This window comes from Chiloscyllium plagiosum, unplaced genomic scaffold (assembly GCF_037043375.1).
Source record: "Chiloscyllium plagiosum isolate Xiang-an unplaced genomic scaffold, Cpla_swu_hap1 HiC_scaffold_2, whole genome shotgun sequence".
NCBI lineage: Eukaryota > Metazoa > Chordata > Chondrichthyes > Orectolobiformes > Hemiscylliidae > Chiloscyllium > Chiloscyllium plagiosum.
The window spans coordinates 88,223,054-88,237,952 of NW_028270140.1; the positions used below are offsets into that span (position 1 = coordinate 88,223,054).

Genomic DNA, 14,899 nt, shown 5'->3' on the forward strand with positions numbered 1-14,899 from the left:
TCAGGGAATTGTCCTGAAGGGATGAACGGATATGCTCTTCAAGGCACAAGCCCCTGCCCTCCAATCCCTATTTCTGCCGATGGACTTCTTATGACATAACTTTCTGTTTTCTCTACCCTCAGCAACAAAAAAAAGTACCTTTCTGAGATATTCTAGAAAACGTATCACTTCAAAGGATTGTGTCACTTCAAAGGATTGTGTCACTTCAAAGGATTGTGTCACTTCCATTATCTAAAAAATGCTTTTTTCAACTCAGCTGCTTTTTAAAATCAGCTGTCTGATTTGGAAAATGGTCAGGTATGAACCTTCTTCCTATGAGGAAATAGTTTCTGCTGGAAATTGGAGAGGGATTTATGGACACAAGCTCCATTGACCATTCCACAGTGTCTGTGTCATCTCCACAACTCTGCAAAACTTCAGGCATAATCTGTGCACTATCTTTTCTAGGCCTGCTCTATCGAACATATTCTTAACTTTAATCATCTCTACCACTGAGAAGAACATTCAGATTAGCTTGAAAAGCAATCAATGTGGGCAGCACAGTGGCTCAATGGTTAGCACTACTGTCACAGCACCAGGGAACTGTGATCGATTCCAGGCTTGGGCAACTGTCTGTGTGGAGTTTGCACAGTCTCTCTGTGTCTGCGTGTGTTTCCTCTGGGTGCTCCAGTTTCCTCCCACAATCCAAAGATGTGCAGGTTAGGTAGATTAGCCATGCTTAAATTGCATATAGTGTCCTGGATATGTGGACTAGATGGGTGAGTTATTGGAAATGCAGGGTTACAGGGATAGGGTAGGGGAGTGGGTCTGAGCGGGCTGCTGTGCAGACAGTCAGTTTTGACTTGATGAGCTGAATGGCCTGCTTCCACATTGTAGTGATTCAGTGATAAGATAAATGTGATTAATCCGAAATAATAATGTGTTTAACAACTAATGCTGGAAGTGTTTACAGGTTTTCTGATTTATTTGCCTTAAGATAAATCTTATGGTTGGCAGCTTTGGGGAAAACTCAAAGAAATCTGACTCTCTGCCATAAGAATACAAAAACATAGGATCAGGAGTAGGTCATTCAGGCCATCAAAACTGCCCCACCATTTTAGAGATGGGACTGAGCATAATCCTAACCCTTACAAGCTGTACAAAGATCTCCATATTTATGCTTTATGTAACTATAGTCCAAGAATGTGACTGAACTGGTTTATCTAATTGACGAATCACTACATGGATTTTATCTCCTAATGATGTAATGCTGAATTAGGCCATTCAGTCCATCATACTTGAACAGGTTGAAAGATGACGAGCAATGAGTTCATCATTATCACAGTGGCATTTCCCAAAGGCAGGTCTTTCCCTGTATTCTGCTCCCTGACAATCTATCCAGTGCTAATCTTTCAATTTTCTGATAACTTTTTGCAATTTGCAAGCTATTCAGCACTGATACTCTTTTTCTTATTCTACCTCCTTTCCTTGAAATTTTAAGATCTACCTTGACTAATCTCTTTGCCTTTTCCTAATTACTTTCAGCAAACCCTTGAGCATTGACTCTCATTAGCACTTTATCATATTTTACTTTTGCTGGCCATCCAATCCTTTCCATTCTCCTCCAAAGCCACATTTAAAAACTATTTTACAAGTTGGTCTCCTCTTTTCATAAGGTTTCACATCCATGCAAAACAACAGTGCAAATCAAACTCTTTGGAAGTCACTTTTGAGTTGTTTGTTCAGCTTAGGGTTAGCAACCAGCTCCAAATATAACCTTTTCTATTGCTAGCCTTGTTCTTATTTCTTCACTGCAGCTGTAATGCTTAACATCTATGTACATGAATAATTGCACCCTCGCTAGTTATTTTCCGTTCATGAATAAGGGAATATTCTTTGGTGAGTTGAAAAAGGCACCACTTCTGTTATACTGATATTCACTTTCTTTTCAAAGTCCTGCTTTTACTAATCTTTCCTAATAATGTTTGTAGTACTTACACTTGCTGCAAATATTTTTGTGACCTGCAAATCTAACAGATGTTATAATTTGCCCCCTAATCTTAATATCAGATTCTACATCTTTAAATAGTTTTCTTAAATCATTACTTCTACATTAACATTGAACTCAAATGGTGATGATTACTTGGATTGAAATGCAATCATGTACACATGAGCTTTCTGGTCTGCTAGAGTCATGTGATGTCTACAATAAGGCACAAAAATTACAGGCTGTCTTAGACTCCATTTTGATGCATAAGGTTTTGAGGGACATGGACAAAATGAATAGAAATCAACTGCTGCCCTTAGTTGAAGGGTCAATATCAAGAGAGCATAATTTTAAAGTGAAAGGCAGGAGGTGAGAGAGTGGTGGGGTCTGCAATGCAGTGCCTGGGAGGGTAGTTGAGATGAGAAACCTCACAACCTTTAAACAGTGCTTGAATCAGCTCTTGATGTGCCATAACATTCAAGGCTCTGGCCCTAGTGCAGAAACGTTGGATGAGTGTAGGTAGTACTGTATTTTTGGTGGTACAGACTCAATGGACTGAAGGGCCTCTTCTGTATTATATGATGTTGTAGAACATAGAACATTACAGTGCAGTACAGGACCTTCAGCCCTCAATGTTCCGCCAATCTGTGAAACCAATCTGAAGCCCATCTAACCTACACTATCCAATTCTCGCCCAATGACCATTTAAATCTCTTTAAAGTTGGTGAGTCTACAACTGTTGCAGACAGTGCATTCCACACCCCTACCATTCTCTGAGTAAAGAAACTACCTTTCACATCGGTCCTATATCTATCACCTCTTAATTTAAAGTTATGTCCCCTCGTGCTAGCCATCAGAATCTGAGGAAATAGGCTCTTACTGTCCAAAAAGACTAGCCACACTACCATACATCAGGAGCATCTCGGAACTGACAGCCAGACTACTGCGATCCCTAGGACTCATAACGGCACACAAACCAACAGCCACGCTCAGACAACAACTCACCAGAACGAAGGACCCAATACCCAACATGAGCAAAACTAATGTAGTGTAAAAAATACCATGCAAGGACTGCACAAAACACTATATAGGACAAACAGGAAGACAGCTAACAATCCGCATACATGAACATCAACTAGCCACGAAACGACACGACCAGCTATCCTTAGTAGCCACACACGCAGACAACAAGCAACATGAATTCGACTGGGACAACACTACTATCATAGGGCAAGCCAGACAGAGAACAGCCAGGGAATTCCTAGAGGCATGGCATTCATCCACAAACTCCATCAACAAACACATCGACCTGGACCCAATATACCAACCACTACAGCGGACAGCTGAAACTGACAACCGGAAGCGGCAGGGACAGACCACTATAAACACCGGAGGAAACATCAAAGAAGCGCTTCACAGGAAGTTCCCAAGCACAGATGATGTCGCCTAGCCAGGGGACGAAACGTTTGCAACAAAAACTTCCAGCTCGGCGAACAGAACCACAATGACAGGTTAAGTGCTGAGAGGACACTTCCCCTAATGGGAGTGTCTAGTACCAGAGGATATAGTCTCATATCAAAGGATGCAAATTTAAGACAGAGATGAGCAGGAATCTCTTCTCTTGGAGAATTATGAGTCTTTCGAACTCCTTGCCACAGAAAGCAGTGGAGCTGAGTCCTTGTATATATTCAAGACGGAGATAATAGGTTTTTTATCAGGAGGGGAATCAATGCTTTTACGGGAAAAGGGTGGGAAAAATGGACATGAGGATTGTCAGATCAGACATGAGCCTTTTGAATGGCAGAGCAGGCTCACAGGGTTGAATGGCCGACTCCTGTTCGTATTTCTTATGGTCTCATGGTCAGACTTGAATGGATAGCAAATTAACTGTATACCTGGTATAAAATAAGTACACTCTAAATTAGTTCATTATTAATAGACAGAAAATTGTAATACTTACTTTTCAACACTGCTATTGTGAATATTATTGAAATCTTCATTCATCAATTTCATTTGATGATAATAAAATGGAACAATTCGACTGAAAATGTATTTCTAGAAACAACAAATAAGTAAATTAAACTTCAAAATAAGGATATTGATACAAGTTATTTGTTAATTAGTAATTTCAATCCAGTAAATCCAATGGAAATCCAATGCAAATAAGTTAACATAACACTGACTTCATGTAAACAGGCTAAACACAGACATATACACAAACAAACGACAGCAAATGTTGGAAGACTAAAATGAAAGCAGAAAATGCTGGAAATACTCAGCTGACCAAGAAGCATATATCAAGAGAGAAACTGAATGGATGGTCAAAACTGTGTGTGGAGACAGTGGGTCCATCCAAGAGGGATGGGGATTTAAGGCATAAATTCTGGGAGCTAGGGTGGAAGCTAAGTGCTATGACAAACAGAGTTATTACTTTTCATTTGTTACCCATCCCACGTGCTTGTGAGGTGAGGAATAGGGAGACATAGGAGTTGAACATGTGGCTACAGGGATGGTGCAGGAGGGAGGCTTTTGGATTCCTAGATAATTGGGGTTCTTTCTGGGGTAGGTGGAACCTCTACAAACAGGAGGGGTCCCAATATGCTGGAGGGAGAATTTACCAATGCTCTTCGGTGGGTTTAAACTAATTCAGCAGCGGGTGGGAACCTAAACTGTAGTTTGAGTATAGAGGAGGTTGAGAGTAGGGAGGTCCGAAATAAGGTTTCAGTGTCGCAAGAGGGCATCAGCAAGCAAAACGTTGGTTTGAAGTGTGTCTATTTCAGCGCCAGGAGCGTCCGGAATAAGATGGGTGAACTGCAGCAAGGATTGATACCTGGGATTTCGATGTTGTGGCCATTTCAGAGACATGTAAAGCAGGGACAGGAATTGTTGTTGCAAGTTCTGGGATTTAAATGTTTCAGTAAGCACAGAGAAATGGTAAAAGAGGTAGTGCTGTAGCATTGTTAGTCAAGGACTGTTTTACAGCTGCAGAAAGGACGTTTGAGGACTCCTCAACTGAGGTAATATGGTCTGAGATTAGAAACAGGAAACAACAGGTCACCTGTTGGGAGGTTTCTATAGGCCTCCGAATAGTTCCAGATATGTAGAGGAAAGAATAGCAAAGATGATTCTCGATAAGAGCAAGAGTGTCAGGGTAGTTGTTATGGGGGACTTTAACTGCCCAAATATTGACTGGGAAAACTATAGTTCAAGTACTTTAGATGGGTCAGTTTTTGTCCATTGTGTACAGGAGGATTTTCTGACACAGTATGTAGACAGGCCAACAAGGGGTGAGGCCACATTAGATTTGGTACTGGGTAATGAACCTGGCCAGGTGTTAGATTTAGAGGTAGGTGAGCATTTTGGTGATAGTAACACAATTCGGTTATGTTTACTTTAGCGATGGAAAGGGATAGGTATACTCCAGAGGGCAAGAGCTACAGCTGGGGGAAAGGCAATTATGATGTGATTAAACAAGATTTAGGATGCATATGATGGGGAAGGAAACTTCAGGGGATGGGCATAATTGAAACGTGGAGTTTATTCAAGGAACAGCTACTGAGTGTCCTTGATAAGTATGTAGCTGTCAGACAACGAGGAAGTTGTCGAGCGCAAGAACCGTGTTTTATTAAGGAAGTTGAATCTCTTGTCAAAAGGAAGGAGTAGGCTTATGTTAGGATGAGATGTGAAGGCTCAGTTAGGGCAATTGAGAGTTACAAGGTAGACAGGAAAGACCTAAAGAGAGAGCTAGGATGAGCGAGGACAGGACATGAGAAGTTGTTGGCGGATAGTATCAGGAAAAAACCTGAGGCTTTCTATAGGTATATAAGAGATAAAAGAATGACTAGAATAAGATTTGGGCCAATCAAGGCCAGCAGTGGGAAGTTGTGCATGGAGTCAGAGGAGATAGGGGAAGTGTGAAATGACCATTTTTCATCAGTATTCACACTGGAAAAAGACAATGTTGTCGAGGAGAATACTGAGAAACAGGCCAATAGACTAGATAGGATTGAGGTTCACAAGGGGGAGGTGTTAGAAATTCTGGAAAGTGTGAAAATAGATAAAACCCCTGGGCCAGATGGGATTTATCCTAGGATTTTTTGGGAAGGCAGGGAGGAGATTGCCGAGCCTTTGGCTTTGATCTTTATGTCATTATTGTCTACAGGAATAGCTCTAGAAGACTGGAGGATTGCCAATGTTGTCCCCTTGTTCAAGAAGGGGATTAGAGACGACCCTGGTAATTATAAACCAGTGAGCCTTACTTTGGTTGTGGGTAAAACGTTGAAAAGGTTATAAGAGATAGGACTGGCAGCTTAATGTTCCAGGATACAAATGCTACAGGAAGGATAGAAAGGGAGGCAAGAAAGGAGGGGGAGTGGTATTTTTGATAAGGGATAGCATTATAGCTGTGCTGAGGGAGGATATTCCCGGAAATACATCCAGGGAAGTTATTTGTGTGGAACTGAGAAATAAGAAAGGGATGGTCATCTTATTGGGATTGTATTATATAACACTTAATCGTCAGAGGGAAATTGAGAAACAAACTTGTAAGGAGATCTCAGCTATCTGTAAGAATAATAGGGTAGTTATGGTAGGGGATTTTAACTTTCCAAACATCGACTGGGACTGCCATAGTGTTAAAGATTTAGATGGAGAGGAATTTCTTAAGTGCGTACAAGACAATTTTCTGATTCTGTATGTGGATGTACCTACTAGAAAAGGTGCAAAACTTGACCTATTCTTGGGAAATAAGGCAGGGCAGGTGACTGAGGTGTCAGTGGGGGAGCACTTTGGGGCCAGCGACCATAATTCTATTCATTTAAAATAGTTATGGAAAAGGATTGACCAGATCTAAAAGTTGAAGTTCTAAATTGGAGAAAGGCCAATTTTGATGGTATTAGGCAAGAACTTTCGAAAGCTGATTGGAGGCAGATGTTTGCAGGTAAAGGGACAGCTGGAAAATGGGAAGCCTTCAGAAATGAGATAACAAGAATCCAGAGAAGGTATATTCCTGTCAGGGTGAAAGGGAAGGCTGGTAGGTATAGGGAATGCTGGATGACGAAAGAAATTGAGGGCTTGGTTAAGAAAAAGAAGGAAGCATATGTCAGGTATAGACAGGATAGATTGAGTGAATCTTTAGAAGAGTATAAAGGAAGTAGGAGTATACTTAAAGGAAGAAGTATACTTAAGAGGGAAATCAGGAGGGCAAAAAGGGGACATGAGATAACATTGGAAAATAGAATTAAGGAGACTCTAAAGGGTTTTTACAAATATATTAAGGACAAAAGGGTAACTGGGGAGAGAATAGGGCCCCTCAAAGATCAGCAAGGCGGCCTTTGTGTGGAGCTACAGAAAATGGGGGAGATACTAAATGAATATTTTGCATCAGTATTTACTGTGGAAAAGAATATGGAAGATATAGACTGTAGGGAAATAGATGGTGACATCTTGCAAAATGTCCAGATTACAGAGGAGGAAGCGCTGGATGTCTTGAAATGGTTAAAGGTGGATAAATCCCCAGGATCTGATCAGGTCAACCTGAGAACTCTGTGGGAAGCTAGAGAAGTAATTGCTGGACCTCTTGCTGAGATATTTGTATCATCGATAGTCACAGGTGAGGTGCCGGAAGACTGGAGGTTGGCAAACGTGGTGCCACTGTTTAAGAAGGGCGGTAAAGACAAGCCAGGGAAATATAGACCGGTGTGAGCCTGACATCAGTGGTAGGCAAGTTGTTGGAGGGAATCCTGAGGGACAGGATGTACATGTATTTGGAAAGGCAAGGATTGATTAGGGATAGTCAACATGGCTTTGTGCATGGGAAATCATGTCTCACAAACTTGATTGAGTTTTTTGAAGTAGCAAAGATGATTGATGAGGGCAGAGCAGTAGATGTGATCTATATGGACTTCAGTAAAGCGCTCGACAAGGTTCCCCATGGGAGACTGATTAGCAAGGTTAGATCTCATGGAATAAAAGGAGAACTAGCCATTTGGATACAGAACTGGCTCAAAGGTAGAAGACAGAGGGTGCTGGTGGAGGGTTGTTTTTCAGACTGGCGGCCTGTGACCAGTGGAGTGCCACAAGGATCGGTGCTGGGTCCTCTACTTTTTATCATTTACATAAATGATGTGAGCATAAGAGGTACAGTTAGTAAGTTTGCAGATGACACCAAACTTGGAAGTGTAGTGGACAGCGAAGAGGGTTACCTCAGATTACAACAGGATCTGGACCAGATGGGCTAATGGGCTGAGAAGTGGCAGATGGAGTTTAATTCAGATAAATGCGAGGTGCTGCATTTTGGGAAAGCAAATCTTAGCAGGACTTATACACTTAATGGTAAGGTCCTAGGCAGTGTTGCTGAACAAAGAGACCTTGGAGAGCAGGTTCATAGCTCCTTGAAAGTGGAGTCGCAGGTAGATTGGATAGTGAATAAGGCGTTTGGTATGCTTTCTTTTATTGGTCAGAATATTGAGTACAGGAGTTGGGAGATCATGTTGCGGCTGTACTGGACATTGGTTAGGCCACTGTTGGAATATTGTGTGCAATTCTGGTCTCCTTCCTATCGGAAAGATGTTGTGAAACTTGAAAGGGTTCAGAAAAAATTTACAATTTACAAATTTATAGGCCTCCAGTCTGAAAAACAACTCTCCACCACAGGAAATAGATAAGCTGCAGAGCTGGGCTGCGAGATGGCAAATGGTGTTTATTGCAGAAAAGTGTGAGGTGATTTACTTTGGGAGGAATAACAGGAATGCAGAGTACTGTGTGAATGGTAAGGTTCTTGGTAGTGTAGAAGAGCAGAGAGATCTCGGTGTCCATGTACTTAGATACCTCAAAGTTGCCACTCAGGTTGATAGGGCTTTAAGAAGGCATATAGTGTATTAGCTTCTATTAGTAGAGGGATCGAGTTTTGGAACCATGAGGTCATGCTGCAGCAGTACAAAACTCTGGTGTGGCCACACTTGGAGTATTGCATGCAGTTCTGGTCACCGCATTATAGGGAGGATGAGAAAGCTTTGGAAAGTGCTCCGAGGAGACTCATTAGAATGTTGCCTGGTATGGAGGGAAGGTTTTACGAGGAAGGTTTGAGGGACTTGAGGCTGTCTTTGTTAGAGAGAAGAAGGTTGAGAGGTGACTTAATTGAGACATATATGATAATTAGAGGGTTAGATTGGGTGGACAGTGAGAGCCTTTTTCCAAGGATTGTGATGGAAAGCATGATGGAGCATAGCTTCATATTGAGGGATGACAGGTATAGGACAAATGTGAGAGGTAGTTTCTTTACTCAGAGAGTAGTAGGGGGATGGAATGCTCTGCCTTCAATAATTGTAGACTATTGAACTTTATAGGCATTTAAATGGTCATTGGATAGGTATATGGACAAGAATGGAATAGTGTAGTTGGATGGGGTTCAAATTGGTTTCACAGGGCAGCATAACATCAAGAGCGAACTGCACTGTTTTGTTCTATGTTCTATGTTCTAGCTGTTCATGAAGCCAGCACAGTATTTTATATTATCAGGCAATTAATTCCGAAGGTCATGACTGCTGACCCTCAGAGAAGGTTGTCATACTTCATTCTCAGGAGTACCACTGGAATGACTGGCTACTGTTGGGGTAGTCATTGGTCCTCAACAAGTAATAGCAGTGAACATCAAATGACTAGACAAATGGGTTTACTTTACTGGGACATTAGGAAAACTTTGGTCATGTAGATGTGCAAAGATTGGGAGGCTGAGCTGGATGGATAAGTTGTTAGAGGAGGGCCCTCGATTGGCAGAGGGTGTGTGAACAAGAGGATTCCAGCCTATATCCACAGCCAGGATATCAGGAGTTACTTGGCTGACTCCATATATGATATAGGTATGGCTTGCCACTGGTAAAATACGAACAGTAGAGGGAGAATGTTATTAAGTGGCTATTAATTGCCTACTTTAAGGGCCTTAAGGGCGGACTGCCTGATAAATATTCTGCCACCCCGTGCTGTCAGAATTTACGTACTCCACCTTCAGCCTACTCCGAGGGGAGGGTGGGGACACTTAAGATTCTGGCCCATCTTTCAGATCAATGACATTTTGAAATTGGGTCACCAATCTGAAATGATAATTATCTTTCCCTCTTCAGAGGTGCTGCTAATTATTGATCTGGAATTGAACTCTGCCTATCGCTGCTTATTTATCTGGGTCGTCATCTAACTCGCAACATTCCTACTTGATCCATGACACTGCCTTTTTCCACCCTTCATGCATTGGCATCGGCAAACCACCAGCCTTAACATGTTACCCTTCCTCAAAACAACTCCTGCATCACTTCAACAGTTCAGACCTTCACTTTATAGCTCAGGGACACTTATGGTATGCATAGTTCTGCCAGGTCACTTTCTACATAAGGACTCAGAGGGATCTCATGTATCTGCACAGGCTGCATCATATGTCTCCGAACGACATTTCTTAGATACCCACACACATTGGAGTCTGTCAGCTTCTGTGGCTTGCACTGCTTCATAGTGAAGAGAGAGTGACAGCCAGCTTATCATAATGGAGAGCATCGAACAGTCATGGGAGTGGAAATGTTAGTGTATAACTGCATGTATTTGAAGAAAATGGCCATGTCTGAAAGTCACAGGGAACTACTTACCAGTATTAAATAATAAATGATAAATCACTAGTAAATCTTTGGTGGAAGAGTCATGTATGTGATTATAAGAATTAGCATATGCTAATATGGTAAGAGGTTATATTCATTTAAGGCAGGTTAACCATATTAACACTAGGTAAGAGACATTCTTATCATCTAAGAGATAGTAACTAAGTCTATGCTATCGTCAGTGTAACTGGCTAACCACTAACAACACACAAACTACCTTATACTCCCTAGCACGTCAGAGATAGTAATTTACATTTCAGTGAGTGTAGCTATTCCAATGCAACTGATTAAACCCTTTCAGGGCAATTGCCCTATACAGTATTATGACTGGGTGAATTGTTACAATTTATGAAGCTTGAACCCAGTTCGAACCAACCTATCTCCAGTGTTCATGGGCAGTTAATCCCTCACAGGAAGTGGATCGACTATTTAAATATTTGAATAAGGCTGGATTCAAATGCCCCTTGGGCTGCCTTCTCAGGGTCTTAAAAGAAAATTCATCCTCTGACCCTCCATTACCCTGCTAATTATATGTTAATTGAATATCTAATTGTACATGGGTAGAGGGCATAAAGCGTGGGGACACATTTGTAATCCAATGTTGTAACAGACTGAAACTGTCATTGTTGGTTTTGGAGGCTCATGTTTGTGTGTGTTTCTACACAAAGAAGCTTTTAAAGTGTGCAAAGTATGCCTGATGACATAGAGAATGACACCTCTTCTCTGTTTTCCAGGAGCAGTTGCAATCCCCATTACTTGCTACTGTGACCCCCATTATTCCATGTCTGGATGGAAGTCAAGTTTGTCACTCATCTGACTACCAGAAAAAAACTGGGAGGTAAACCTCCAAACATCTGGGGAAGACTTGAAGTTCTGGATTCGCTGAGAGAATCTCAGCTCCCATCCCTGCCCACGCAGTGTGTCTCTGTCCAGATTGGGTGAATTGTTTAATAAAGCAAATCATATTTATTCATTAGCGTTTAATCTTTGTCCAATTTGACCCAATAGAAGTGATAATCTGCTGAAAGGCAGTACCTCTGTCCATTTCTCTATGTTTTGTGGTCTTATGCTGTTCCACGACAGAAGCCTCCTGTTTTCAACTTAATGTTGACTAACATTATCATTCTCTTTCTCCCTCTTTATCTACATCTTTGAAAACTTCCTTTAAATGTTACCTTCAAAAAGTTTTCACACTTTAGATAATGGCCAATGCAAACTTGATACCTATTTAGAAAATATTCATGAATGATCTCCCTACCCTACCCCCCCCATCATTGTGAGAATTTCTTAATTGCTCTTATATTCTCTCTGACTGGCTCACTTTATCATTCTCCAAAAAAAAATTCAAACTATTAATTTCTTTGGATGTTCACTTTTCTGAGGGTCTATTTTTCAATCCTGACAACAAGACATTCCAAGTCACAGTCTTGATCATCTTATGAGGAGCAGTTCTTTGGATCCAGTGCAATCACATGAAATTTTGGTGGCAGTACACAACACAAGTCATTGCTCAGCTTTCCTGTAACACCTCTCCAGCTTTCATTTCCCTTAAACACAGAAGTTAAAATCATCCCTAATTAGAGGATTAAGTTATTGAGCACAACTACAAACAGACTACTTAATTAAAACATTATATTGTTGGTTGTAAAAATAGAATATAAGGATATTTAATACCTTGTAAAGTCCAAATGTGTAGGTGGTCCTTATTACTTTTTCAAGTCTGCTGAAGTAATGAAAAGCTGCATACCATACATCATTATCCTGTTCCTTAGCAAGATAAGTAGTTGTACTGAGAGCAGTTCTGATGTTAATATTTCCAATCCTGTTATGCAGCAAAAAATACAAAATAACTTTGACCAAAATGATTTCAGCAACATTTCTGCTTAAGAAAAATATAAATTTTAATATTAAGGATTTTGTTGAGCCTTTTGTTCATCATTTATTTGACTGCTAGGGATTATTATGCATTCCCTAGCAGTGGCCTCCTGCCACCCCAAACTATAGTCCACCTGCCTGATAGGCACTGAGTTCTGCAGGAATAATGACAAGATCGGGGGCCTGAGTTACTGGTAATCCTTATCCACATTAGTAACATCAACACCCTTCATTAACTAAAACTATTTACAGTAGGTGGTAAGAGAGAACATCTGATGTTATAATGATGTTACTTACACACCAGCCCACAAGCTGCTATTAGAACAAATGTAGTTAGACTTTTACTCCATATCTCCTGATGTTCAGTCTTCCCACAAATATGTATTAACGTTTACATCCAGCTGCTTAATCTCCAGCGGTGTTCTTGGATTTCTTAATGTATATGCTCCCTTTTGGTTTCCATGAAAGGTGAACACATTGGTTCCTTCTGTGACACATCCAAAAACTTGAATGTAACAGCAGTGAGGCTCAAACAAAAGCCACGTCTCCATCAGGAAGATGAAATTTGTATTTTTGACTTCTTCTGCATTCAACCCTTTTATTTTGTTAACTTGTGGTAAATAGGCCTGCATTTATTGCCTATCTCTAATTACCCCAAGGGGCTGCAGCTGTAAGTAGGCCAGACCAAATAAAGATTTCTTTTACTAAAGGACATCCATTAACCAGATTTTTAAAAATAATTGACAGTGGCTATATACTTGTCATTAGATTAACTTTTATTTGAGTATTTTTTAAAATTAAATTCAAATTTCACCATTAGTCATGATGGCATTCAAACCCATGGATCCAGACCATTGGTCTGGTGTTCTGGATTGCTAGTCTAATGACATTATCTTTGCAACATTGCCTCCCTTGGGAAATGTTAAAGCATCAACTGAAAAAAGCGCAATACTTCCTACTTACATGAACAGTTCCATAGCTATGTCATCACTGCTGCTGTGGCAATGAAAGAACCATTCACTACCATCTCCAAGGGTGAAATTGGTTGACAAAAGAACAACAAAGAGCATTCTGAAGACAATTCTGGAGACATAGAAATGATTATGTTCCTACTATTCCTAGAGTAGGAATTTCTCTCTTCATAGGTTGTGACATCATCTCCACACTTGCTTTAGCTCAATGTTTTCTCTGTGTAAGACATCTTGAGAAATCTTTCAAAACGTAGGAGTGCACCATCACCTTCAATGGTATAAACTTTTGGACCAGGATGTATATGAATTTCCTGTAAATTTCATATATATGAATGGTCTGCAAATTTGACAGAATGCTGATCAATAGCAGGATATTCAGAGTCTGTCACCTGCCTACCTGTTTTAATCTTATTTGAAGTTTGGACTGGCTAAATGTTGAAGACTTATGTTTTGAATTCCTTTTATTGTTTTTCCAATTCCTCCTTCAAAAGACCATAATCATTTTGAGGTTGATCACTGCAATTAACAAACGTTTGCTTTTCAAAGGCAATCTTCATCAAATGAACCCTAGCATCGATATTCTCCTTCTCAACTTTTTTTCAGATGAAGATCACCACTCGTTGATTCAAGCAGACTATTTTTCTCAACTAGTACTTCACAGATATCTTCAAGGCCTGAATATTTGAGTAAAAGAGAGTTTCTTCCACCACCAGAGCATCTCTTTCTGTAACAATTTCTCAAGAACCTTGACAGGATTGGTGGAATTTATTTTTGCTTTCTCAATCATATATAGAATCCCTACAGTGTGGAAGCAGGACATTTGGCCCATTGAGTCCACATCAACCCTCTGAAGAGCATATTTTCTCTGAGAGTCATGATTTTTGGGAACTCTCTGAAAGGTGATAGGAAGAGAGTTCTTGAATATCTTAAAGACAGAAATAGATAGAATCTTGTTTCCTGTTGCAACTGGGGGAGGCAATGGCCAATGGTATTATTGCTGGACTGTTAATCCAGAGACCCAGTTAATGTTCTGGGGACCTGGGTTCAAATCCTGCCATAGCAGATGTTGGAACTTGAATTCAGTAAAAGAAATCTGGAATTAAGGGTCTAATGATGACCATGAATCCATTGTTGGTTGTTGTGTAAACCCATCTGTTTCACTAATGTCCTTTAGGGAAGGAAATTGCCATCCTTATCTGGTCTGGCTAACATGTGACTCCAGGCCCACAGCAATGTGGTTGATTCTCAACTGCCCTCTGGGCAATTAGGCAATAAATGCTGGTCTCAACAGTGACACCCTAATCCGGAGAATGAAAATAAAAAACAACAGATTTATCATTGTGTGGATCATAATGAGGTGTAGATCCATGCATGCTAAGAGACAAATGACAGAAGATCCTTCAATTTCAAAGATGTCAAAAGTTTTAGGTATCCACTCCAAAGAG

At 40.6% G+C, this 14,899-nt stretch overlaps 1 protein-coding gene across 1 annotated transcript in view; it reads right to left on the reverse strand.

Moving 5' to 3' along the window:
* LOC122560501 (aminopeptidase Q-like) overlaps window positions 1-14,899 on the reverse strand; it is a 157,694-nt gene that overhangs the window by 33,290 nt on the left and 109,505 nt on the right. The window contains exons 14-15 of the mRNA XM_043711168.2: window positions 12,283-12,430; window positions 3,927-4,021 (exon numbers count right to left, since the gene is read on the reverse strand). Of these exons, the coding sequence (XP_043567103.2) occupies window positions 3,927-4,021; window positions 12,283-12,430 (243 nt within the window). The remainder of the gene's footprint in view (window positions 1-3,926; window positions 4,022-12,282; window positions 12,431-14,899) is intronic.